Raw genomic sequence first — 26,881 nt, 5'->3', positions numbered from 1 at the left:
CACCAGCTGTTCAGGACGACTGTGTGATCGCGCTCTCCGTAGCCGATGTGAGTAAGACCTTTAAACAGGTCAACATTCACAAGGCCGCAGGGCCAGATGGATTACCAGGACATGTACTCAGAGCATGCGTGGACCAAATGGCAAGTGTCTTCACTAACATTTTCAACCTGTCCCTGACTGAGTCTGTAATACCTACATGTTTCAAGCAGACCGCCATAGTCCCTGTGCACAAGGTAACCTGCCTAAATGACTACAGACCCATAGCACTCACGTCTGTAGCCACGAAGTTCTATGAAAGGCTGGTTATGGCTCACATCAACACCATTATCCCAGAAACCCTAGACCCACTCCAATTTGCATACCACCCTAACCGATCCACAGATGACACGATCTCTATTGCACTCCACACTGCCCTTTCCCACCTGGACAAATGGAACACCTACGTGAGAATGCTGTTCATTGACTACAGCTCAGCGTTCAACACCATAGTGCCCTCAAAGCTCATCACTAAGCTAAGGACCCTGGGACTAAACACCTCCCTCTGCAACTGGATCCTGGACTTCCTGACGGGCCGCCTCCAGGTGGTAAGGGTAGGTTACAACACATCCTCAACATGGGGGCCCCTCAGGGGTGCGTGGTCAGTCCCCTCCTGTACTTCCTGTTCACGCATAACTGCACGGCCAGACAACACCATCATTAAGTTTGCCAATGACACAACAGTGGTAGGCCTGATCACCGACAACGATGAGGATGAGACAACCTAAAGGGAGGAGGTCAGAGACCTGTCCGTGTGTTGCCAGGACAACAACCTCTCCCTCAACGTGATCAAGACAAAGGAGATGATTGTGGACTTACAGGAAAAGGAGGGCCGAGCACGCCCCCATTCTCATCGACGGGGCTGTAGTGGAGCAGATTGATGTCCACATCACCAACAAACTAACATGGTCCAAACACACCAAGACAGTTGTGAAGAGGGCACGACAAAACATTTTCTCCCTCAGGAGACTAAAAAGATTTGGCATGGGTCCCCAGATCCTCAAAAAGTTCTACAGCTGCACCATCAAGAGCATCCTGACTGGTTGCATCACCACCTGGTATGACAACTGCTCGGCCTCTGACTACAAGGCACTACAGAGGGTAGTGCGTACGGCCCAGTACATCAATGGTGCCAAGCTTCCTGCCATTCAGGACCTCTATAACCAGGCGCTGTCAGAAGAAGGCCATAAAAATTGTCAGACTCCAGCCACCCTAGTCAGTTTGTTTTCTCTGCTACCACACGGCAAGCGGTACCAGAGCGCCAAGTCTAGGTCCAAAAGGCTGCTTCTTCTAACAGCTTCTACCCTCAAGCCATAAGACTCCTGAATAGCTAATCAAATGGCTACCCAGACTATTTGCATTGTCCCCCCCCCCCCTTTTACGCTGCTGCTACTCTGTTTATTATCTATGCATAGTCACTTTACCTCTACCTACATATTACCTAGACTAACCGGTATATAACCCTGTATATGACCTCGCTAATGTTATTTTACTGCTGCTCTGTAATTATTTGTTATTTTTATTGTTTACTTATCTATTTTTTACTGAACACTTTGTAAGCATTTCACTGTAAGGTCTACTACACCTGTTGTATTCAGCATTTCACTGTGAGGTCTACTACACCTGTTGTATTCAGCATTTCACTGTGAGGTCTACTACACCTGTTGTATTCAGCATTTCACTGTAAGGTCTACTACACCTGTTGTATTCAGCATTTCACTGTGAGGTCTACTACACCTGTTGTATTCAGCATTTCACTGTTGTATTTGTCGCATGTGACAAATAAGATTTGATTTGAGATGATTTATGGGTGGTTTATGAGGGACTATTGGTGGACTATTAGTGGATTAGCAATATACTACTGGTGGGCTATTGCAGACTACTGGTGGACTATCGATAGACAAATTGATAGATAGACTACTGTTGGACTATCCATAAACTATTGGTGGGATATTGGTGGACTATTGATAGACTATTGGTGGGCTATTGATAGACTATTGGTGGGCTATTGATAGACTATTAGTGGGATATTGATAGACTATTGGTGGGATATTGATAGACTATTGGTGGACTATTGATAGACTATTGGTGGGATATTGATAGGCTATTGCAGACTACTGGTGGACTATTGATAGACTATCGGTAGTCTATTGGTAGACTATTGATGGGCTATTGATGGACTATTGGTGGACAATTGGTGGGATATTGATAGACTATTGGTGGACAATTGGTGGGATATTGATAGACTATTGGTGGACTATAGCTAGACTATTGGTGGGCTATTGGTAGACTACTGGTAGACTATTGGTGGGCTATTTATTGGTGGACTATCTATTGGTGGACTATTGGTGGACTATTGATGGGCTATTGATGGGCTATTGGTGGGCTATTGGTGGTCTATTGGTGGTCTATTGGTGGGCTATTGGTGGGCTATTGATGGGCTATTGGTGGGCTATTGGTGGAATATTGTTTGACTATATGAGCCAAAGCTAGAGGATGTTATATAATTAAATATAATATAGGTGATGGACTACAGGAACATCTGCCGGTCCCTACAAAGACAACATAGAACACACACACAATAACATTTAGTTTTTATTATTCATTTAATCTTTTGGTTGGAATTGAACACTTGCTAATACATCCCATTGCACATTTCATATTCATACTGTAGATCACGGCAGATCAAATACACGCTTTTGATGACAGTCTGGTCTTGTGATTTGTGCATATTTGAGGTACACGAATGTCTTGGTCCAGTTTACATAACTTAAAGTGTAAAGCTGAAGTTATCAAATGATATAATAACTTCCGTTGTAAAATACACCGTTGTGGACTGTAGTCGCCATAGAAATAGAATCGATTAGAACATGTTTCATACATGCCACATTCATACACATACTAATGCATTGACAGATGATCAATAATACTAAATTATATTATTCTCTGTGAAGCACTTCATTCAACTAGACTCGGAACATTTGAAAAATAAAGAATACATTTCCAAAACCACTAAAGGCTATATTATGAAAATGTCCTGTACAAAGACTTTTTCTCTTTACCAGGGTTGGTTTCAATTCCAAGTCAATTCAGAAAGTAAACCAAATTACAGATTCCAATTCAAAAATTGTACTCATTGTAAAAGCATTTTGAAGAGTATTGGAATAGAAATGTCGGTGTACAATCTCTGAATGGACTGGAATTGAATGGACTCGGCTCTCTATTGCCCCAACGAGTGTCTCGAAACCAGTCCCATGCCATGATTCTGATTTTGAAGATGCACAAGTCTGTAACTTCTCAGTCACTGCATATGGAAATGTGTACCCACTTTATACACTGGATATGAACATATTGACATTTGACACATATTTAGAGGTGCATTTTTACTCAATAAGAAGTACATAATACGTGGTTGATAATGTACATATGATGTATAAATACGAACAGTCAAAAAGTATCAAACTATCTACTGTTTTATGTATTGTTTTTGAAAACCAAAAAAACATCTCTGTGTTAACTGTAAGGGCTCACACACACTGGCAACACATCCCACACAGAGCTAACGGAGAAGTGCCTCGTTTTTGTACAACTTCACGCACCCCTGGTACGCCTGTACCTCTACCACTCCGACGCACCTTCCCTAATGAAACCCGTTGAGTTGGCTTCGTCCTTTTACTCTGCATTGCTCAGTGTGAAAGGTTCCTAAAGTCTCTGGGTAAATACATTGTGTTGTGGGACTATTTGGTCTACTTGTCGGCCACCACCTCAGATATATCCTCGGGCCGGACCGACTTGACTGTTGTCTCCATGCTGGTGATCCTCTGTTTGATCTTGCTCTGGCTGGCTGTGAACTCAGCCATGATCTTGGCCAACTTGGACGTCATGACTTCCATATTACTCTCCAGCCTGAGGATCTTCTCCTCCATGTCCTTGGGGTCGGCACCCGCGTTAGCGATTTCCTCATCGATCATGTTGTCCTTCATCAGCGTAGCCTTTCCTTTCTCTTCCAGGATCTTCTTGGCTTCGGGATACTCGGTGAGAGCTTCCATAAGGTCGTCTTTAGATAGAGCGAAGAGGTCAGAGTAACCAACGCTCCTGATGTTGGCCGTTCTCCTGTTACCGGCTTTGGAACCCTTGATGCCTAGGATACTGATGTCTCCAAAGTACGCTCCGTCGCTGAGCACGCACCACTGTGTGACGCCGTCTTCCGCAACCACCGCTAGCTTCCCCTCCTTGATGATGTACATCTCTCTGCCGATGTCTCCCTTCTTACAGATGTAATCTCCTGGGGAGAAGACCTGAGGCTGCAGCTTCATCACTAACTCAATAAGCAGCCCAGCCTCGCATTCCTGGAAGATTTTCACTTTCTTCAGGGTATCCAGATGGACGTCGATGGCAATCTCGGCCTTCAGCTTGTCCGGCAGGTTCTTCAGCACCTCCTTCTCATCGCAGGTCTTCTTCTCCGTCCAGAGGTAGTCAAACCACTTGATGACCCTGGCCTCCAGATCCTTGGAGACCTTACGGAACTGCATGTATTGCTTGATGGAGTCGATCTTAGCCTGGAAGTCTGCACGGTTTTTGTTCATGTTGGAGATCATGGCGCCAACATTACCGACAATGGTGGCGAAAATCAGCACGCCGATGAGGAAGTCGGCGACCACGAAGAGGTACTCAAAGTCCTTGACGGGAGGCGGGGTTTCTCCGATGGTGGTCAGGGTCAGGGTCGACCAATAGAGACAGTAGATGTACTTCCTGGAAAGGCGGCCGTGCTCAGGGTGACTGATGTTGGGGTACACCCATGAGTCGGACCCGAACCCGATGATCTTGGAGATGGCGAAGAAGATGCAGGCGTTCCAGTGGATGATGATCAGGATGTAAAGTACCAGATTACTGATTCGGAAAACGTTGGGGAAGCTGGTTCTGGTTTCTGTGCGGTCAAAGTACTCAAAGAGGCGGTTCATCTTTGCAAGCCGGTTCAGTCTGAGCTCGGGGTTGTTGATGCCCACTTTCAGAAAAAGCAGGTCTGTGGGTATCATTGAAATGACGTCCCATTTGAACTGTTCCGTTTGTCTGTATTTGTCTAGAAGCTTTTGTTTGTCTTTCACAAGCAGCCCCTGTTCCAAATAACCTGTTAAGATAATGAAGAGAAAATGTAATTAGTGATAATCAAAAATAAATCAAATAATCACAAACAAAAGTTAATTCATTTTGACTGCATGGAAGTGTCTACTGCCTCTCTTGCTTGACAAATCACAAATGATCAAAGAAACCCCTACTTGCGTTGGTTCAAATCCACACCGGCCTTCACATCCCATCACCCCCGGTCTTCACATCCCATCACCCCCGGCCTTCACATCCCATCACCCCCGGTCTTCACATCCCATCACCCCCGGCCTTCACATCCCATCACCCCCGGTCTTCACATCCCATCACCACCGGCCTTCACATCCCATCACCCCCGGTCTTCACATTCCATCACCCCCGGTCTTCACATCCCATCACCACCCGTCTTCACATCCCATCACCCCCGGTCTTCACATCCCATCACCACCCGTCTTCACATCCCATCACCCCCGGTCTTCACATTCCATCACCCCTGGTCTTCACATTCCATCACCCCCGGTCTTCACATCCCATCACCACCCGTCTTCACATCCCATCACCACCCGTCTTCACATCCCATCACCCCCGCGCTTCACATCCCATCACCCCCGCGCTTCACATCCCATCACCCCCGGCCTTCACTTCCCATCACCCCCGGCCTTCACATCCCATCACCACCCGTGTTCACATCCCATCACCACCCGTGTTCACATCCCATCACCCCCGCGCTTCACATCCCATCACCCCCGGCCTTCACATCCCATCACCACCCGTCTTCACATCCCATCACCCCCCGTCTTCACATCCCACCACCACCCGTCTTCACATCCCATCACCACCCGTCTTCACATCCCATCACCCCCGGCCTTCACATCCCATCACCCCCGGCCTTCACATCCCATCACCACCCGTCTTCACATCCCATCACCCCCGGCCTTCACATCCCATCACCCCGGCCTTCACATCCCATCACCCCCGGCCTTCACATCCCATCACCACCTGTCTTCACATCCCATCACCACCCGTCTTCACATCCCATCACCACCGGTCTTCACATCCCATCACCCCCCGTCTTCACATCCCACCACCACCCGTCTTCACATCCCATCACCCCCGGTCTTCACATCCCATCACCCCCGGCCTTCACTTCCCATCACCCCCGGCCTTCACATCCCATCACCCCGGCCTTCACATCCCATCACCACCCGTCTTCACATCCCATCACCACCGGTCTTCACATCCCATCACCCCCCGTCTTCACATCCCATCACCCCCGTCTTCACATCCCATCACCCCCGGTCTTCACATCCCATCACCACCGGTCTTCACATCCCATCACCCCCGGTCTTCACATCCCATCACCACCCGTCTTCACATCCCATCACCCCGGTCTTCACATCCCATCACCCCGGCCTTCACTTCCCATCACCCCGGTCTTCACATCCCATTACCCCCGGTCTTCACATCCCATCACCCCCGGTCTTCACATCCCATCACCACCGGTCTTCACATCCCATCACCCCCGGGCTTCACATCCCATCACCCCGGTCTTCACATCCCATCACCCCCGGGCTTCACATCCCATCACCCCCGGTCTTCACATCCCATCACCACCCGTCTTCACATCCCATCACCCCCGGTCTTCACATCCCATCACCACCCGTCTTCACACTACGTTCCCTCTATCTGTCTCCCTGCTCATCCCGGTCTATCAAACTGTAAAAATACCTCATATGTGTTTTTAGAAGAAGAACCTCACCTGTTCTAGACCTGACGAATGTGTCCGCGTAGTAAACTAAGTCTGATGTGTAGTCCAGGACAACCCACAGTATTGTGTATGTGTTCTGGAGTTCGTTAAAACATGCCCTGTGGGGCGACAAAACAACAAATAGTCAACAACAATAAACAACATTACATTTTTTTTTTTTATATATATTTTTTTTAAATACAACAAACATTCAACAACAACAAATCGAACATATTCCAGTTTGTAAGATAAAATGAAGTGAACTGTACTGTATGAGAACATACCTGGTCACTAGCATCATCAGGTTGTAGAAACATGGTGCTGCGATGATGGTCAGCCATGTGTAGTAATGATCTGTTGATGGGTCCATGATCCAAATCTCTTTCCTGAAACATGACCGCACACTTTTCAATCAAAATCAAATCCAATGTATTTATATAGCTCTTCTTACATCAGCTGATATTCTCAAAGTGCTGTACAGAAACCCAGCCTAAAAACCCCCCCAAACAGCAAGCAATGCAGGTGTAGAAGCACGGTGGCTAAGGAAAAACTCCTTTGAAAGGCCAGGAACCCTAGGAAGAAACCTAGAGAGGAACCAGGCTATGAGGGGTGGCCTCAATCACAAAGGGGTTATAGTCTTTCATTATAATCAAGTGACAAGATTGACCACCATCTTGCATATACAATACATTACAACGGAACAACATTTGTTAATGTCTTATTCTGACATTGTACAATCAATGGCCACCATGTTCAATGTTCACGGTGATGAAACCCGGGAATTGGTAAAAACAAAGGCTACCTTTCTCTCTTACCGACACCCACTTAGTGTTACTCTCCCACCCATCCAATCAGAGTGGAGCTATTTTTTTTTTATGTCAGGTGTGCCTTATCCTTCACATCTTGGGGCAGACGACCTATCAGACTACAGTCATACTACTTACGGGGGCTCCTCCTTCTTCTTCTCTTCCTTCTTAGGCTCCTCCTTCTTAGGCTCCTCCTCCTTCTTAGGCTCCTCCTCCTTCTTAGGCTCCTCCTCTTTCTCCTTCTCCTCATCTTTTTTCTCCTCTTTCTTTATTTCGTCCTTCTTGTCATCTTTTTTGCTATGGATAATGGATGTTTATTTTTTTCATGTTAAAGGGCTAAGATGATCTATAAGTTACTTTCTAGGGTCATTTTTGTTTGTCAAGACTATTGACAGACTATTGGTGGACTAATTGGCATACTATTGGTAGACTATTGGTGGACTATCATACTCCAATATGAGCCAAAGCTAGAGAGGGGAACTAGATACTCTACAGCAGGGTTCCCCAATAGGCGGCCCACAGGCAAAATCTCATTTTATTTGATGATCATTTTTATTTGAATTAATCATTTTGTTGTTGGCCGTGAAAGAATGTAAAATCACTAGGAAATCAACTCAAAGTTATTTTTTAATTTAGAAAATCTGTTTCCAAGTAGTCCCACGCATAAATAAAGCAATACGTGATCGTATCCCAATGTAATCAACGTCGGGAGATTATTCTGTTATCGTGAAATACTATATCTGACTGGGATTCTTGTGGTCAATTTGCAGTGTACTAAATATTTATTTATTTATAACTATGTTCTGGTCGTCGTCGTCGTCGTCCCCCCCCCCCGACCATCGGCCTGAATGTAATTATGAACCCCTGCTCTACAGAAACAGGTCTATCATATCCAGGTTGAAACAGTCCCCAGAGTGTTTCAGAGGGAATTCATTAACCGTATGTGAAAGTGCATGTTATCTACGACAGCCCCTGTAGGTGGCAGCACTACTACTGTTTAATGTTCACCGTACAGTTCACTCCTCATGAGAATAACTTCCAACTTTATATTGACGTAAATAAAAAAAAAAGGGTATAGTTCAACCATTCACTGAATGTTGAACAAGGAGTAAAATAGTTTATACTTCCATTTTTAGATGTATCTTTTTGAGATGAGATATAACCAGTGGCCTCACCACTATAATCAAGATCAGGACTTTAAACAATTCATTCTAAAGAAGACTTATAGTACTATATAGGTGATCCATTAAAAGCTATTTAATAATGATCCTAAATGGGGACCTCTCAAACAATGATAAAGTGTCTTCTCGTTCTATAGTTGCAACTAAAATCCAACTGGGACTTAATGCATAACGAAACTGTTATCGACATAGCAGATCTTTATTACCCATAGTCATACATGCTTATCTATGTCTTATCTATATCTTATCTATATCTATGAACTATTATGTCTACAGAACTACAGGGAAAATGTCTACCACAGACGAACACAATGGACAGAGGAACTTACTGTCGTCTATGGTTATACATGCTTTATATGGATCTACAACTACTGGTGTACATCTACACCATACCAGGATTTACAGTGTACCAATAGGTTAAGACCTGTGAGAGTTCCAGTGTCCTCTATAAACTAGTATCGAGGGCTACTTCCTACTTCCTCTCTAAAGAGTTGCGTTTAGCTCCACTTACTCATCTGTGTTGTTGCAGTTGTTCATATTGTACATAGCCAGCGGCCATTGACTGACTTGGCTTGAGAGGGAAAGACAGGGACAGATAGGCAGTGTTAGTTAAATAATTACTCAAATTGAGCATAATGTAATCAAAAATTGATCATCATTTTTATTCAAATTTTTTTGCTTAATTTAATTCAAATTGAGCGTCATTTAATACCAGTTTTTCTCTGCTGATGTATTAATTAAATCCCAGGTCTATTCAAGTCATCTTAGATGAAGATATTAAATCCCAGGTCTATTCAAGTCATCTTAGATGAAGATATTAAATCACAGGTCTATTCAAGTCATCTTAGATGAAGATATTAAATCACAGGTCTATTCAAGTCATCTTAGATGAAGATATTAAATCACAGGTCTATTCAAGTCATCTTAGATGAAGATATTAAATCACAGGTCTATTCAAGTCATCTTAGATAAAGATATTAAATCACAGGTCTATTCAAGTCATCTTAGATGAAGATATTAAATCACAGGTCTATTCAAGTCATCTTAGATGAAGATATTAAATCACAGGTCTATTCAAGTCATCTTAGATGAAGATATTAAATCACAGGTCTATTCAAGTCATCTTAGATGAAGATATTAAATCACAGGTCTATTCAAGTCATCTTAGATGAAGATATTAAATCACAGGTCTATTCAAGTCATCTTAGATGAAGATATTAAATCACAGGTCTATTCAAGTCATCTTAGATGAAGATATTAAATCACAGGTCTATTCAAGTCATCTTAGATGAAGATATTAAATCACAGGTCTATTCAAGTCATCTTAGATGAAGATATTAAATCACAGGTCTATTCAAGTCATCTTAGATGAAGATATTAAATCACAGGTCTATTCAAGTCATCTTAGATGAAGATATTAAATCACAGGTCTATTCAAGTCATCTTAGATGAAGATATTAAATCACAGGTCTATTCAAGTCATCTTAGATTAAGATATTAAATCACATGTCTATTCAAGTCATCTTAGATGAAGATGTTAAATCACAGGTCTATTCAAGTCATCTTAGATGAAGATATTAAATCACAGGTCTATTCAAGGATATTCGAAGTTAGAGATTTTAGGTTTGTTTTCATTTAACCTTTTTTAAATACAGGTTAGACCCGCTGAGATCAGAAAATCTCTTTTAAAAGAAGAGAGACCTGTCCAATCTGTTTTTAGGGTTCACTCATCAAGACAGCTTTTTTTCGTTGAGTATAAAACTGCTAAATTCTGGAAACAGGTTTTCCATAAATCCCAGGATGGGTTGGAAGATTCCCGGAATGAGGACAGAAGAAGCAGAAAATCTGTGAATCCTCCACAACAACAAAAAATCAGCAGAATTTTGCAATCCGAGTTAACCATCACCATCTCTAGTCCAGACTTACTTCCTCTTGCGGATTCTGTCGGGGTATCCCTGTGACCGTGCGTTGCTCTCTCTGCTGGAGGGGGTCTCTTTGAGCTCAGGGGTCCTGAAGCGCTCCGGGAAGGAGTCCAGTCTCTCCACCTCGCGGTGCATCCTGTGAGAGGCCCAGGTCCGAAGCATGAACAAGAAGTGAGAGAGCCTAGACGATCAGGTAACACAACAACATAACGCACTCTGTGTCTACGCTGCCGCTGGCTACGTCCAAAATGGCTCCCTATGAAACACTGCATGAACACGAATGACTGAATGATATGGGTGAGATGCATAGACATTAAACCAGTAGATACTGTTAGCACTGACGTCATCCGCGTCAGGGGCGGCAGCGTAGCCTAGTGGTTAGAGTGGAGGGGCGGCAGCGTAGCCTAGCGGTTAGAGTGGAGGGGCGGCAGCGTAGCCTAGCGGTTAGAGTGGAGGGGCGGCAGCGTAGCCTAGTGGTTAGAGTGGAGGGGCGGCAGCGTAGTCTAGTGGTTAGAGTGGAGGGGCGGCAGCGTAGCCTAGCGGTTAGAGTGGAGGGGCGGCAGCGTAGCCTAGCGGTTAGAGTGGAGGGGCGGCAGCGTAGCCTAGCGGTTAGAGTGGAGGGGCGGCAGCGTAGTCTAGCGGTTAGAGTGGAGGGGCGGCAGCGTAGCCTAGCGGTTAGAGTGGAGGGGCGGCAGCGTAGCCTAGCGGTTAGAGTGGAGGGGCGGCAGCGTAGCCTAGTGGTTAGAGTGGAGGGGCGGCAGCGTAGCCTAGCGGTTAGAGTGGAGGGGCGGCAGCGTAGCCTAGCGGTTAGAGTGGAGGGGCGGCAGCGTAGCCTAGCGGTTAGAGTGGAGGGGCGGCAGCGTAGCCTAGCGTTAGAGTGGAGGGGAGGCAGCGTAGCCTAGTGGTTAGAGTGGAGGGGAGGCAGGTAGCCTAGTGGTTAGAGCGTTGGACTAGTAACCAGCAGGTAGCCTAGTGGTTAGAGCGTTGGACTAGTAACCAGCAGGTAGCCTAGTGGTTAGAGCGTTGGACTAGTAACCAGCAGGTAGCCTAGTGGTTAGAGCGTTGGACTAGTAACCAGCAGGTAGCCTAGTGGTTAGAGCGTTGGACTAGTAACCAGCAGGTAGCCTAGTGGTTAGAGCGTTGGACTAGTAACCAGCAGGTAGCCTAGTGGTTAGAGCGTTGGACTAGTAACCAGCAGGTAGCCTAGTGGTTAGAGCGTTGGGCCAGTAACCAGCAGGTAGCCTAGTGGTTAGAGCGTTGGACTAGTAACCTGCAGGTAGCCTAGTGGTTAGAGCGTTGGACTAGTAACCAGCAGGTAGCCTAGTGGTTAGAGCGTTGGACTAGTAACCAGCAGGTAGCCTAGTGGTTAGAGCGTTGGACTAGTAACCAGCAGGTAGCCTAGTGGTTAGAGCGTTGGACTAGTAACCTGCAGGTAGCCTAGTGGTTAGAGTGTTGGACTAGTAACCAGCAGCTAGCCTAGTGGTTAGAGTGTTGGACTAGTAACCAGCAGCTAGCCTAGTGGTTAGAGTGTTGGACTAGTAACCAGCAGCTAGCCTAGTGGTTAGAGTGTTGGACTAGTAACCTGCAGGTAGCCTAGTGGTTAGAGCGTTGGACTAGTAACCAGCAGGTAGCCTAGTGGTTAGAGCGTTGGACTAGTAACCAGCAGGTAGCCTAGTGGTTAGAGCGTTGGACTAGTAACCAGCAGGTAGCCTAGTGGTTAGAGCGTTGGACTAGTAACCTGCAGGTAGCCTAGTGGTTAGAGCGTTGGACTAGTAACCAGCAGGTAGCCTAGTGGTTAGAGCGTTGGACTAGTAACCGAAAGGTTGCAAGATCGAATCCCCGAGCTGACAAGGTAAAAATCTCTCGTTCTGCCCCTGAACAAGGCAGTTAACCCACTGTTCCTAGGCCCTCATTGAAAATAAGAATTTGTTCTTAACTGACTTGCCTAGTTAAATAAAGGTTAATTAAACATTTAAAAAAATAATTCCTCTGAAGCTGGAAGTATTTCAATGTGAAAGGTGCTATGGGACTGAATTGCATAAGAAAATCACGAAGGATCATGGTGAATGTGGCTGTAACTAGCAAAGGATCATGGTCGATGTAGTTGTTTTCATTCTGCCTGAGTGAGTCTAACAGGCCTGTGATTGGTCTGTATCAGCACATGGTCCTGAGTGACGACAAATATAGTAGTCAGAATGGCTCACTACTTCATTAAATATCTCCATTGGTCAAGAATTCACCGTGGGGATCGAACTTGATCATAATAAACCAAATTTAGAGCCCAAAACAGGGGGTCTACATTTTGGGGTTTTGGCGATCGTAATTTACATATGCTTTCTAGAGCAGACCAGGGCTTTTGACACCGCTGGGTTGCTATGCAATAGCATACCAGGGCTTTTGGCACCGCTAGGTTGCTATGCAATAGCAGACCAGGGCTTTTGGCACCGCTGGGTTGCTATGCAATAGCAGACCAGGGCTTTTGGCACCGCTAGGTTTCTATGCAATAGCAGAACAGGGCTTTTGGCACCGCTGGATTGCTATGCAATAGCAGACCAGGGCTTTTGGCACCGCTAGGTTGCTATGCAATAGCAGAACAGGGCTTTTGGCACCGCTAGGTTGCTATGCAATAGCAGACCAGGGCTTTCGGCACCGCTAGGTTGCTATGCAATAGCAGACCAGGGCTTTCGGCACCGCTAAGTTGCTATGCAATAGCAGACCAGGGCTTTTGGCACCGCTGGGTTGCTATGCAATAGCAGACCAGGGCTTTTGGCACCGCTGGGTTGCTATGCATTAACAGACCAGCAGGGCTCATGACCACACTAGTGAGATGGTGCGACTGCGAGGTGTGGGATACCTGGCCAGGGCTCCTGAACCTGTGAAGGAATCTCTGTGAGACTCTGGGTATCTGTTGGTTAACACGGAGACAGAACCCTGAATCTCTGACGTGGTGTCCTCACACTCTGAGTTGGACCTTCAAGAAATAGGAGATGGAGAGAGAACATGACAGCAGTGACATACAGCATGTGTACTGTTGACCAGAGGACACAACAGTAGTACACTATATAGGGAATGGGGTGCCATTTGGGATTGCTACTGTGGGGAAGAGTGGGGTAAGTTGATCCACCCTTGTTTCTAAGACACCGTACACAAAATGAATCATTTGACCAAATATGTAGGACGAGGTCATCTTTTTTAAGAAGAAACCACATGGGGGGGGGGAAAAAAACGGATTTTCACCTAGTCAAATGTATTTATTGTGTTAGAGATTTCGTTATGCTTTTCTCTAAACCAAAGTAGATACTTTTAAATTTGTTCTATACATCAGTCTTTATCAGTTTTAATATGAGGTCTTAAACCGAGCATGAAAGGGCATTATTGTAGCTGTGTGTGTGTGTGTGTGAGCTAATATAGTCAAAATGTTTGCTTTGAGGAAAGTTGAGCCAATTGAAATGTTTTATTCCCAGGCGTAATTCAAGGCGTTATCGCTGGGATATGAGGTAACAACATTTACCTTGATTTAACTAGGCAAGTCAGTTAAGAATAAATTCTTATTTCCGTGTTAAAAGTGTTTAAAAACGGTGTTTGGGAAGTAAAGATACACATGGTTTTATAAGGTAGTGGTAATATTTCATTCAGTACAGAAATATGTAAGATTTACCCCACACCCGGGTAAGTTGTGCCAAAAAGACCACTTTTTGTTGTTGTTGGACAAGCTGTTTTCAAAACTGTAACGTTTACATAAATTCTGATGATTTATTTCTAGGGATACACATTATCCTGAAATATATGTAGATATCTTTGTTAGAAATAATCCTGTATTTCCCTTTATGGAATGATGCTGGATGCAAAAAAAATTGCTCAATTTACCCCACTCTCCCCTACACGTACAGTACAATCCACAGGGTCGACAGCAGGCAGCTGTTTTCGGATTGAGACAACCTAAATTTTCACGCACCACATACTGAATTCGTGGAGATCAACCTAAACATTTTGATTGGGTACGTCCAAAATGGCACCTTATTCCCAGAATCCTTTGGACCTTGATCAAAAATAGAGAACTATATTGGGACTAGTGTGCCATTTAGGAGGCAGAAGCTCATTGGCTCTCAAGCGTTCTGTAGCGACCACTGACCTGGGGGTTCCGTTGTCAATGGAGTCCAGATTGTCATTTGGCGTGCAGAGAGATGACCGTTGCCGGGTCATCGCCGGGTAGGACTGGTCTGTGCAGATCTTTGCCATGCTGAGTCCTAAGGTTCTGCTGGGCAGGGGCCTCCAGCCATCCAACAAGACACTGTAGAGGTCAAGGGGTCATAGACCACAATCAGTCAATTATATGTATTTTATAAAGCCCTTTTTACTTCAGCAGTTGTGTCACAAAGTGCTTTACAGAAACCCAGCCTAAAACCCCAAAGAGCAAGCAATGCAGGTGTAGAAGCACGGTGGCTAGGAAAAACTCCCTAGAAAGGCAGGAACCTAGGAAGAAACCTAGAGAGGAACCAGGCTATGAGGGGTGGCCAGTCCTCTTCTGGCTGTGCAGGAACCTAGGAAGAAACCTAGAGAGGAACCAGGCTATGATGGGTGGCCAGTCCTCTTCTGGCTGTGCAGGAACCTAGGAAGAAACCTAGAGAGGAACCAGGCTATGAGGGGTGACCAGTCCTCTTCTGGCTGTGCCGGGTGGAGAGGAACCAGACTATGAGGGGTGGCCAGTCCTCTTCTGGCTGTGCTGGGTGGAGAGGAACCAGACTATGAGGGGTGGCCAGTCCTCTTCTGGCTGTGCCGGGTAGAGAGGAACCAGGCTATGAGGGGTGGCCAGTCCTCTTCTGGCTGTGCAGGAACCTAGGAAGAAACCTAGAGAGGAACCAGGCTATGAGGGGTGGCCAGTCCTCTTCTGGCTGTGCAGAGTGGAGAGGAACCAGGCTATGAGGGGTGACCAGTCCTCTTCTGGCTGTGCCGGGTGGAGATTTTAAGAGGTCAGCTAACCAATGATCAGTTCACAGGTAAAACCTGCTCCTTGTACGTCACAAAATGTTTACCCTGCATGAAAATAACTGAGTGTGTGGACAGCTAGAAAATAGACCTTCATTTTACGTCTGTGTATGGTTCCATATTCATTCTCAGTCTTTCAATGGTCTTTTCTTTACATTTTATAGACGCTCTTATCCAGAGCGACTTACAGTAGTGAATGCAAACATTTCTTATTTTTCCGTAATGGTCCCCCATGGGAATCGAACCCACAACCCTGGCATTGCAAACACCATGCTCTACCAACTGAGCCACACGGGACCTTCACATTTTACATTACATTAGTCATTTATCAGACGCTCTAATCCAGAACAATTTACAGTTGAATCCTTTTTTTTTCTCTCTCGTAAATCCCCATGAAGCATTTAGAAAAGTAAGACTACAGTCGTAATGAAACAAAGGCCTGTACCACAGGGCTCTACCCATAGGACTCTAGCCATAGGGCTCTACCCACAGGGTAAGACTACAGTATGTCTGACTATAACTGCTAGTCGTAATGAAACAAAGGCCTGTACCACAGGACTCTACCCATAGGACTCTAGCCATAGGGCTCTACCCACAGGGTAAGACTACAGTATGTCTGACTATAACTGCTAGTCGTAATGAAACAAAGGCCTGTACCACAGTACTCTACCCATAGGACTCTAGCCATAGGGCTCTACCAACAGGGCTCTAACCACAGGGCTCTACCCACAGGGCTCTACCCACAGGGCTCTACCCACAGGGCTCTACCCACAGGGCTCTACCCACAGGGCTCTAACCACAGGGCTCTAACCACAGGGCTCTAACCACGGGGCTCTACCCACGGGGCTCTACCCATGGGGCTCTACCCACGGGGCTCTACCCACGGGGCTCTACCCACAGGGCTCTAACAACAGGGCTCTAACCACAGGGCTCTAACCACAGGGCTCTACCCACAGGGCTCTAACCACAGGGCTCGACCCACAGGGCTCGACCCACAGGGCTCGACCCACAGGGCTCGACCCACAGGGCTCTACCCACAGGGCTCTACCCATAGGACTCTACCCATAGGGCTCTACCCACAGGGTAAGACTACAGTATGTCTGACTATAACTGCTAGTCGTAATGAAACAAAGGCCTGTACCACAGGACTCTACCCATAGGACTCTAGCCATAGGGCTCTACCCACAGGGTAAGACTACAGTATGTCTGACTATAACTGCTAGTCGTAATGAAACAAAGGCCTGTACCACAGGACTCTACCCATAGGACTCTAGCCATAGGGCTCTACCCACAGGGTAAGACTACAGTATGTCTGACTATAACTGCTAGTCGTAATGAAACAAAGGCCTGTACCACAGGACTCTACCCATAGGACTCTAGCCATAGGGCTCTACCAACAGGGCTCTAACCACAGGGCTCTACCCACAGGGCTCTACCCACGGGGCTCTAACCACAGGGCTCTACCCACAGGGCTCTAACCACAGGGCTCTACCCACAGGGCTCTAACCACAGGGCTCGACCCACAGGGCTCGACCCACAGGGCTCTACCCACAGGACTCTACCCATAGGGCTCTACCCATAGGACTCTACCCATAGGACTCTACCCATAGGGCTCTAACCACAGGACTCTACCCATAGGACTCTACCCATAGGGCTCTAACCATAGGGCTCTACCCACAGGGCTCTAACCATAGGGCTCTACCCACAGGGCTTCTAACCATAGGGTTTCTACCCATAGGACTCTACCCATAGGACTCTACCCACAGGGCTCTAACCACAGGGCTCTACCCACAGGGTTTCTACCCGTAGGACTCTACCCACAGGGTTTCTTCCCACAGGGTTTCTACCCATAGGGCTCTACCCACAGGGTTTCTACCCGTAGGGCTCTACCCACAGGGTTTCTACCCACAGGGCTCTACCCACAGGGTTTCTACCCGTAGGGCTCTACCCACAGGGTTTCTACCCACAGGGTTTCTACCCATAGGGCTCTACCCACAGGGTTTCTACCCACAGGGTTTCTACCCACAGGGTTTCTACCCATAGGGCTCTACCCACAGGGTTTCTACCCACAGGACTCTACCCACAGGGTTTCTACCCACAGGGTTTCTACCCATAGGACTCTACCCACAGGGTTTCTACCCACAGGGTTTCTACCCATAGGGCTCTACCCACAGGGTTTCTACCCATAGGACTCTACCCACAGGGTTTCTACCCACAGGGTTTCTACCCATAGGGCTCTACCCACAGGGTTTCTACCCATAGGACTCTACCCACAGGGTTTCTACCCACAGGGTTTCTACCCATAGGGCTCTACCCATAGGGTTTCTACCCATAGGGCTCTACCCATAGGGTTTCTACCCATAGGGCTCTACCCATAGGGTTTCTACCCATAGGGCTCTACCCATAGGGTTTCTACCCATAGGGCTCTACCCATAGGGTTTCTACCCATAGGGCTCTACCCATAGGGTTTCTACCCATAGGGCTCTGGTCAAAAGTAGTGCAGTTTAAAAGGAACAGGATGACATTTGGGACACACACCTGTTGTTGTCATGACGAGATTTATTCTGGCTGACTGAAGTGCCAATCAAGGCAGGCGAGCCATCTGAGAGTGGTGCTCCTGGAGGCTCCTAAAAATACATCCTGATTAAGTCTTAAACACTAAACAGGATCAGTGCCCTGGTCCTCTGAAAGATCACCACGGCTTTAAAAGAACCATGCCCTATAGGCTGTAGCTAGGCCCTATAGGCTGTAGCTAGGCCCTAGAGGCTGTAGCTAGGCCCTATAGGCTGTAGCTAGGCCCTGTAGCTAGGCCCTGTAGCTAGGCCCTAGAGGCTGTAGTTAGGCCCTATAGGCTGTAGCAAGGCCCTGTAGGCTGTAGCTAGGCCCTATAGGCTGTAGCTAGGCCCTATAGGCTGTAGCAAGGCCCTGTAGGCTGTAGCTAGGCCCTATAGGCTGTAGCTAGGCCCTATAGGCTGTAGCTAGGCCCTGTAGCTAGGCCCTGTAGCTAGGCCCTAGAGGCTGTAGCTAGGCCCTATAGGCTGTAGCTAGGCCCTGTAGCTAGGCCCTGTAGCTAGGCCCTAGAGGCTGTAGTTAGGCCCTATAGGCTGTAGCTAGGCCCTATAGGCTGTAGCTAGGCCCTATAGGCTGTAGCAAGGCCCTGTAGCTAGGCCCTATAGGCTGTAGTTAGGCCCTATAGGCTGTAGCTAGGCCCTATAGGCTGTAGCTAGGCCCTATAGGCTGTAGCTAGGCCCTGTAGCTAGGCCCTATAGGCTGTAGCAAGGCCCTGTGGCTAGGCCCTATAGGCTGTAGCTAGGCCCTGTAGCTAGGCCCTGTAGCTAGGCCCTGTAGGCTGTAGCTAGGCCCTGTAGCTAGGCCCTATAGGCTGTAGCTAGGCCCTATAGGCTGTAGGTAGGCCCTATAGGCTGTAGCTAGGCCCTATAGGCTGTAGGTAGGCCCTATAGGCTGTAGCTAGGCCCTATAGGCTGTAGCAAGGCCCTGTAGCTAGGCCCTATAGGCTGTAGCTAGGCCCTGTAGCTAGGCCCTGTAGCTAGGCCCTGTAGCTAGGCCCTATAGGCTGTAGCTAGGCCCTATAGGCTGTAGCTAGGCCCTATAGGCTGTAGCTAGGCCCTGTAGCTAGGCCCTATAGGCTGTAGCTAGGCCCTATAGGCTGTAGTTAGGCCCTATAGGCTGTAGCAAGGCCCTGTGGTTAGATCCTATAGGCTGTAGCAAGGCCCTGTGGCTAGGCCCTATAGGCTGTGGCTAGGCCCTGTGGCTAGGCCCTGTGGCTAGGCCCTGTGGCTAGGCCCTGTGGCTAGGCCCTGTAGGCTGTAGCTAGGCCATGTAGCTAGGCCCTGTAGGCTGTAGCTAGGCCCTATAGGCTGTAGCAAGGCCCTGTAGCTAGGCCCTGTAGCTAGGCCCTGTAGCTAGGCCCTGTGGTTAGGCCCTGTAGGTAGGCCCTGTAGGCTGTAGCTAGGCCCTGTAGCTAGGCCCTGTGGCTAGGCCCTGTAGCTAGGCCCTGTGGCTACCTGTGGCTAGGCCCTGTAGCTAGGCCTGTGGCTACCTGTGGCTAGGCCCTGTGGCTAGGCCCTGTGGCTAGGCCCTGTGGCTAGGCCCTGTGGTGAGGCCTGTGGCTACCTGTGGCTAGGCCCTGTGGCTAGGCCCTGTGGCTAGGCCCTGTGGCTAGGCCCTGTGGCTAGGCCCTGTGTTTCATCAGGTCTACAGGTCCATAAAAATAGAACCATTCTAGTTCTGGGGCCACGTATAGACTATGTGAAGGACCTCATTTTCAGGACATGTAGTATGGGTGAATAAGATATTTTAGGACATTTTACAGAAGCACCCTGAAAGACCTCTAGTATGGGGGAATAAGATATTTTAGGACATTTTTGTTATTGGCGATTTCGAGGAACAGTTCATTAGCCATTGGCTTCTGGGAAGAGATTAGCGTACTTAGCCTATCCTCGCAAAGGACGATTTGTAATGTATCCAAAATGCAGTGGCTGAGACGGAGCCTTTCTGAGCTTGCCCAGCCTGATCTACATACAGGACATTCTGACTGGTGCTACTGGTGGTGTTAAACACTGAGAATACACCACAATGATGGGGTCATCATACCGTCATTGAACTGCATAATAACGGCATCGTTCTGCTCTTATTAAAAGCTGAATGGAGAACCTTGGATCAAATGTAGCTGAATGGAGAACCTTGGATCAAATGTAGCTGAATGAAGAACCATGGATCAAATGTAGCTGAATGGAGAACCTTGGATCAAATGTAGCTGAAAGGAGAACCATGGATCAAATGTAGCTGAATGGAGAACCTTGAATTAAAATAAAGTGACAGGCCTGTGGTGTAGACAGAGAGTCAGAGACCACTGACCTGTGGTGTAGACAGAGAGTCAGAGACCACTGACCTGTGGTGTAGACAGAGAGTCAGAGACCACTGACCTGTGGTGTAGACAGAGAGTCAGAGACCACTGGCCTGTGGTGTAGACAGAGTCAGAGACCACTGACCTGTGGTGTAGACAGAGAGTCAGAGACCACTGACCTGTGGTGTAGACAGAGAGTCAGAGACCACTGGCCTGTGGTGTAGACAGAGTCAGAGACCACTGACCTGTGGTGTTGACAGAGAGTCAGAGACCACTGGCCTGTGGTGTAGACCTAGAGTCAGAGACCACTGGCCTGTGGTGTGGACCGAGAGTCAGAGACCACTGGCCTGTGGTGTAAACAGAGAGTCAGAGACCACTGGCCTGTGGTGTAGACAGAGAGTCAGAGACCACTGGCCTGTGGTGTAGACAGAGAGTCAGAGACCACTGACCTGTGGTGTAGACAGAGAGTCAGAGACCACTGACCTGTGGTGTGGACAGAGAGTCAGAGACCACTGGCCTGTGGTGTAGACAGAGAGTCAGAGACCACTGGCCTGTGGTGTGGACAGAGAGTCAGAGACCACTGACCTGTGGTATGGATAGTAAAACATGTAAAAGAAGAGACCATTGTGTTTATTTCCCTGTGAATTTACATTTCACCGAAAGAATGTCCTCTTTTCAAGTAAATCGGCAGAAAGTTATGAACTGTTCGTTCAAATCAAAGTGCTGTAAAATTGAAAATATTCTCAATTATTGATAGCAATCAATGGTAGCCTACGCTAATAATAGCATGGTTATGAATAGGCTATAGGGTGGTTCTGACCTCAGGTGGCTAATATTTGATTCCATGTTTATTTATTCACTATAATCTGTACAGTGACTAAGAAAGCTTACTTTTTGATTGTCTTTCTCATTTCAAAACTGTTTTTTTTAAGTTATCCAACTTGTGAATGTAAACATCACTGAAAGAACTTCCTGTTTTAAAGTAAAAGTCAAAAAGTCCGAAAATCAATGCTATGACAAAAATATCTAGTCCTACATTGTTATGTCTGTATATAGGCTATAGTGTAGGTAGGCCGTAATTCATTTATTGAGATAGTATAGGTAGGTCGTAATTCATTTATTGAGATAGTATAGGTAGGACGTAATTCATTTATTGAGATAGTATAGGTAGGTTGTAATTCATTTACTGAGATAGTATAGGTAGGTCGTAATTCATTTACTGAGATAGTATAGGTAGGTTGTAATTCATTTACTGAGATAGTATAGGTAGGTCGTAATTCATTTATTGAGATAGTATAGGTAGGTCGTAATTCATTTACTGAGATAGTATAGGTAGGTCGTAATTCATTTACTGAGATAGTATAGGTAGGTCGTAATTCATTTACTGAGATAGTATAGGTAGGTAGTAATTCATTTACTGAGATAGTATAGGTAGGTCGTAATTCATTTACTGAGATAGTATAGGTAGGTCGTAATTCATTTACTGAGATAGTATAGGTAGGTCGTAATTCATTTATTGAGATAGTATAGGTAGGTCGTAATTCATTTATTGAGATAGTATAGGTAGGTCGTAATTCATTTATTGAGATAGTATAGGTAGGTCGTAATTCATTTACTGAGATAGTATAGGTAGGTCGTAATTCATTTAATGAGATAGTATAGGTAGGTCGTAATTCATTTACTGAGATAGTATAGGTAGGTCGTAATTCATTTACTGAGATAGTATAGGTAGGTCGTAATTCATTTATTGAGATAGTATAGGTAGGTCGTAATTCATTTATTGATATAGTATAGGTAGGTCGTAATTCATTTACTGAGATAGTATAGGTAGGTTGTAATTCATTTACTGAGATAGTATAGGTAGGTCGTAATTCATTTACTGAGATAGTATAGGTAGGTTGTAATTCATTTACTGAGATAGTATAGGTAGGTCGTAATTCATTTACTGAGATAGTATAGGTAGGTCGTAATTCATTTATTGAGATAGTATAGGTAGGTCGTAATTCATTTACTGAGATAGTATAGGTAGGTCGTAATTCATTTATTGAGATAGTATAGGTAGGCCGTAATTCATTTATTGAGATAGTATAGGTAGGTCGTAATTCATTTATTGAGATAGTATAGGTAGGCCGTAATTCATTTATTGAGATAGTATAGGTAGGTCGTAATTCATTTATTGAGATAGTATAGGTAGGTTGTAATTCATTTATTGCGATAGTATAGGTAGGTCGTAATTCATTTACTGAGATAGTATAGGTAGGTCGTAATTCATTTACTGAGATAGTATAGGTAGGTCGTAATTCATTTATTGAGATAGTATAGGTAGGTCGTAATTCATTTACTGAGATAGTATAGGTAGGTCGTAATTCATTTACTGAGATAGTATAGGTAGGTCGTAATTCATTTACTGAGATAGTATAGGTAGGTAGTAATTCATTTACTGAGATAGTATAGGTAGGTCGTAATTCATTTACTGAGATAGTATAGGTAGGTCGTAATTCATTTATTGAGATAGTATAGGTAGGTCGTAATTCATTTAATGAGATAGTATAGGTAGGTCGTAATTCATTTATTGAGATAGTATAGGTAGGTCGTAATTCATTTACTGAGATAGTATAGGTAGGTTGTAATTCATTTACTGAGATAGTATAGGTAGGTCGTAATTCATTTACTGAGATAGTATAGGTAGGTTGTAATTCATTTACTGAGATAGTATAGGTAGGTCGTAATTCATTTACTGAGATAGTATAGGTAGGTCGTAATTCATTTATTGAGATAGTATAGGTAGGTCGTAATTCATTTACTGAGATAGTATAGGTAGGTCGTAATTCATTTATTGAGATAGTATAGGTAGGCCGTAATTCATTTATTGAGATAGTATAGGTAGGTCGTAATTCATTTATTGAGATAGTATAGGTAGGCCGTAATTCATTTATTGAGATAGTATAGGTAGGTCGTAATTCATTTATTGAGATAGTATAGGTAGGTTGTAATTCATTTATTGCGATAGTATAGGTAGGTCGTAATTCATTTACTGAGATAGTATAGGTAGGTCGTAATTCATTTACTGAGATAGTATAGGTAGGCCGTAATTCATTTACTGAGATAGTATAGGTAGGTCGTAATTCATTTACTGAGATAGTATAGGTAGGTCGTAATTCATTTACTGAGATAGTATAGGTAGGTCGTAATTCATTTACTGAGATAGTATAGGTAGGTAGTAATTCATTTACTGAGATAGTATAGGTAGGTCGTAATTCATTTACTGAGATAGTATAGGTAGGTCGTAATTCATTTATTGAGATAGTATAGGTAGGTCGTAATTCATTTAATGAGATAGTATAGGTAGGTCGTAATTCATTTATTGAGATAGTATAGGTAGGTCGTAATTCATTTACTGAGATAGTATAGGTAGGACGTAATTCATTTATTGAGATAGTATAGGTAGGTCGTAATTCATTTATTGAGATAGTATAGGTAGGTCGTAATTCATTTACTGAGATAGTATAGGTAGGTTGTAATTCATTTACTGAGATAGTATAGGTAGGTCGTAATTCATTTACTGAGATAGTATAGGTAGGTCGTAATTCATTTATTGAGATAGTATAGGTAGGCCGTAATTCATTTATTGAGATAGTATAGGTAGGTCGTAATTCATTTATTGAGATAGTATAGGTAGGCCGTAATTCATTTATTGAGATAGTATAGGTAGGTCGTAATTCATTTATTGAGATAGTATAGGTAGGTTGTAATTCATTTATTGCGATAGTATAGGTAGGTCGTAATTCATTTACTGAGATAGTATAGGTAGGTCGTAATTCATTTACTGAGATAGATAGTATAGGTAGGTCGTAATTCATTTATTGAGATAGATAGTATAGGTGGGTCGTAATTCATTTACTGAGATAGTATAGGTAGGTCGTAATTCATTTATTGAGATAGTATAGGTAGGTCGTAATTCATTTACTGAGATAGTATAGGTAGGTCGTAATTCATTTATTGAGATAGTATAGGTAGGTCGTAATTCATTTACTGAGATAGTATAGGTAGGTCGTAATTCATTTATTGAGATAGTATAGGTAGGTCGTAATTCATTTATTGAGATAGTATAGGTAGGTCGTAATTCATTTATTGAGATAGTATAGGTAGGACGTAATTTATTTATTGATATAGTATAGGTAGGACGTAATTCATTTACTGAGATAGTATAGGTAGGTCGTAATTCATTTATTGAGATAGTATAGGTAGGTCGTAATTCATTTATTGAGATAGTATAGGTAGGTCGTAATTCATTTACTGAGATAGTATAGGTAGGTCGTAATTCATTTATTGATATAGTATAGGTAGGACGTAATTCATTTAATGAGATAGTATAGGTAGGTCGTAATTCATTTACTGAGATAGTATTGGTAGGTCGTAATTCATTTATTGAGATAGTATAGGTAGGTCGTAATTCATTTACTGAGATCAACATTTCTGTTGACCTCAAGTGACACTGTCTTTGCATGTTTATCAGGTTCGGGGGTATTTTTCCATTTAAATCCAGAACTTAAACCCATTTCCAAATCCACATTTTCCTCATTGAAAAACATTGGAGAGAATTTGAATGTGAGTTTTACTTCCAGAATTGAAATATAATTGAGCTGAACCCTGATGTGTATTTATTTGGTGATGGAGTGATCTGATCTATGGTGTGAAGACCACTGCTGACAACACGTGTACCTACGGATTAGTGATAGATAATACCATGGCTTTAAGCTCTGCTCAAGCAGATCCCAGTTAGGTAAGCTCTGAATATACATACGCATATAGCAGTACTATCGGTTTTAAACATTTCAGCATCTTCAAATAGCCTGTAACATAATTATAGTCCATAAAGTATCTATGATAGCCAATCAAGGTTGTTTACTGACAAAACGTGTAGCCTGTGATGTGGTGCTCTCTTGATATAATAACCTGGTAGTCGTTAATGAAACACTAATAGGGTATATAGTTAGAACTGTTCAAACAGCATCTAGACTGTCCTGTGTCGTCGGCTAAAGCAACAGTAGCTCACCTGAATGTAGCCTGGTCCTCTCCTCACGCTGTGTTGCACATAATCCCTCTCAAATTCACATTGGATAATTCCATTTTTCAGAAATAATTGTAATCCTATGTCGTTTGGTCGTTAGTTGTTGTTCTGTGAGGAAAAAAATCATAATCCCAATTGTAATCCAAATAGTAGAGAATTTAGTGAGTGACTTTCAGAGAAGCCTTTCTGTGGTACATTAACCATCACGGACAGCGCGCTAACAGGAGAGAGATCACTGAGCCGTCTGGCAGGGTGGAGCCTGGTGGTGCTCTAACTCATCAATATTCAACAGACAAACAATCTGACAGTTTTTAATGGTAGGGGCGGAGCCTGGTGGTGCTCTAACTCATCAATATTCAACAGACAAACAATCTGACAGTTTATAATGGTAGGGGCGGAGCCTGGTGGTGCTCTAACTCATCAATATTCAACAGACAAACAATCTGACAGTTTTTAATGGTAGGGGCGGAGCCTGGTGGTGCTCCAACTCATCAATATTCAACAGACAAACAATCTGACAGTTTTTAATGGCAGGGCGGAGCCTGGTGGTGCTCTAACTCATCAATATTCAACAGACAAACAATCTGACAGTTTTTAATGGCAGGGCGGAGCCTGGTGGTGCTCTAACTCATCAATATTCAACAGGCAAACAATCTGGCATTTTTTAAATCAACGATGCTGCCATATAATTAGAATACTAGAATGGACATGAACGTCATTTAATAGGATCTCTATGGATACTCTGCTATTAATATATCATTTTATTAAGTCATAAAAAGGTTGATTCCGATTGTATTTTCCTATAAGGTAATTAGTAGAAATAAATCTACAAAAACAATGCACCCAGATCAACAGAATACTTATTTTATTTCCAAAACATTACATAATTTCATTAGTGAGCGTTCTTGGCCCGAAAGCTTCATTTAAATGTCAAAATGTAATGCAAGGAGTATCGTAAAACATTAAGCTTCTCACTGTTCCTCAAGAAACAAAATTAAGGTTTTGTTGTATTATTATTATTATTATTTTTTTTTCATTTATTTTCAATTTAAGAGTCTTAAATTAAGTATATGCATTATTATTGGTACTGGTTAAATGCGGAAGACACATTTCAGTAGAATGCATTCAGCTGTACAACTGACTAGGTATCCCCTTTTCCCTA

The 26,881-nt window shown here is 44.5% G+C and overlaps 1 protein-coding gene across 3 annotated transcripts; it reads right to left on the bottom strand.

Moving 5' to 3' along the window:
* Positions 1 to 2,618: 2,618 nt before the first annotated feature.
* cnga3a (cyclic nucleotide gated channel subunit alpha 3a) lies at positions 2,619 to 25,982 on the bottom strand. 3 transcript variants are annotated; one of them, XM_014149732.2, is made up of 9 exons: positions 25,705 to 25,982; positions 14,928 to 15,086; positions 13,650 to 13,766; positions 10,800 to 10,976; positions 9,385 to 9,444; positions 7,831 to 7,989; positions 7,171 to 7,272; positions 6,899 to 7,005; positions 2,619 to 5,164 (listed from the first exon to the last, which is right to left on the bottom strand). In XM_014149732.2, the coding sequence occupies exons 2-9, from the start codon at positions 15,032 to 15,034 to the stop codon at positions 3,783 to 3,785; spliced, it is 2,211 nt and encodes a 736-aa protein (XP_014005207.2). In that variant the 5' UTR covers positions 15,035 to 15,086; positions 25,705 to 25,982; the 3' UTR covers positions 2,619 to 3,782. The 3 variants fall into 3 exon arrangements, with proteins under 3 accessions (XP_014005207.2, XP_014005204.1, XP_045553456.1); XM_014149729.2 differs by having other exon boundaries at positions 10,800 to 10,931; XM_045697500.1 differs by lacking the exon at positions 9,385 to 9,444 and having other exon boundaries at positions 10,800 to 10,931.
* Positions 25,983 to 26,881: the final 899 nt, after the last annotated feature.

The sequence above is a fragment of the Salmo salar genome, chromosome ssa16 (genome assembly GCF_905237065.1).
Source record: "Salmo salar chromosome ssa16, Ssal_v3.1, whole genome shotgun sequence".
NCBI lineage: Eukaryota > Metazoa > Chordata > Actinopteri > Salmoniformes > Salmonidae > Salmo > Salmo salar.
The sequence above is the reverse complement of the archived record's forward strand: the minus strand, read 5'-3'. Positions and strand labels throughout refer to the sequence as shown.

Excerpts from the sequence above, each read along its gene's own strand:
- cnga3a (XM_014149732.2), bottom strand. The coding sequence starts at position 15,034 with ATGGCAAAGATCTGCACAGACCAGTCCTACCCGGCGATGACCCGGCAA. Across the intron at positions 13,767-14,927 it reads ATTGACAACGGAACCCCCAG|GTCCAACTCAGAGTGTGAGG; the intron begins GTCAGTGGTCGC and ends TATTTCTTGAAG. Across the intron at positions 7,990-9,384 it reads AACTGCAACAACACAGATGA|CAAAAAAGATGACAAGAAGG; the intron begins GTAAGTGGAGCT and ends CATTATCCATAG.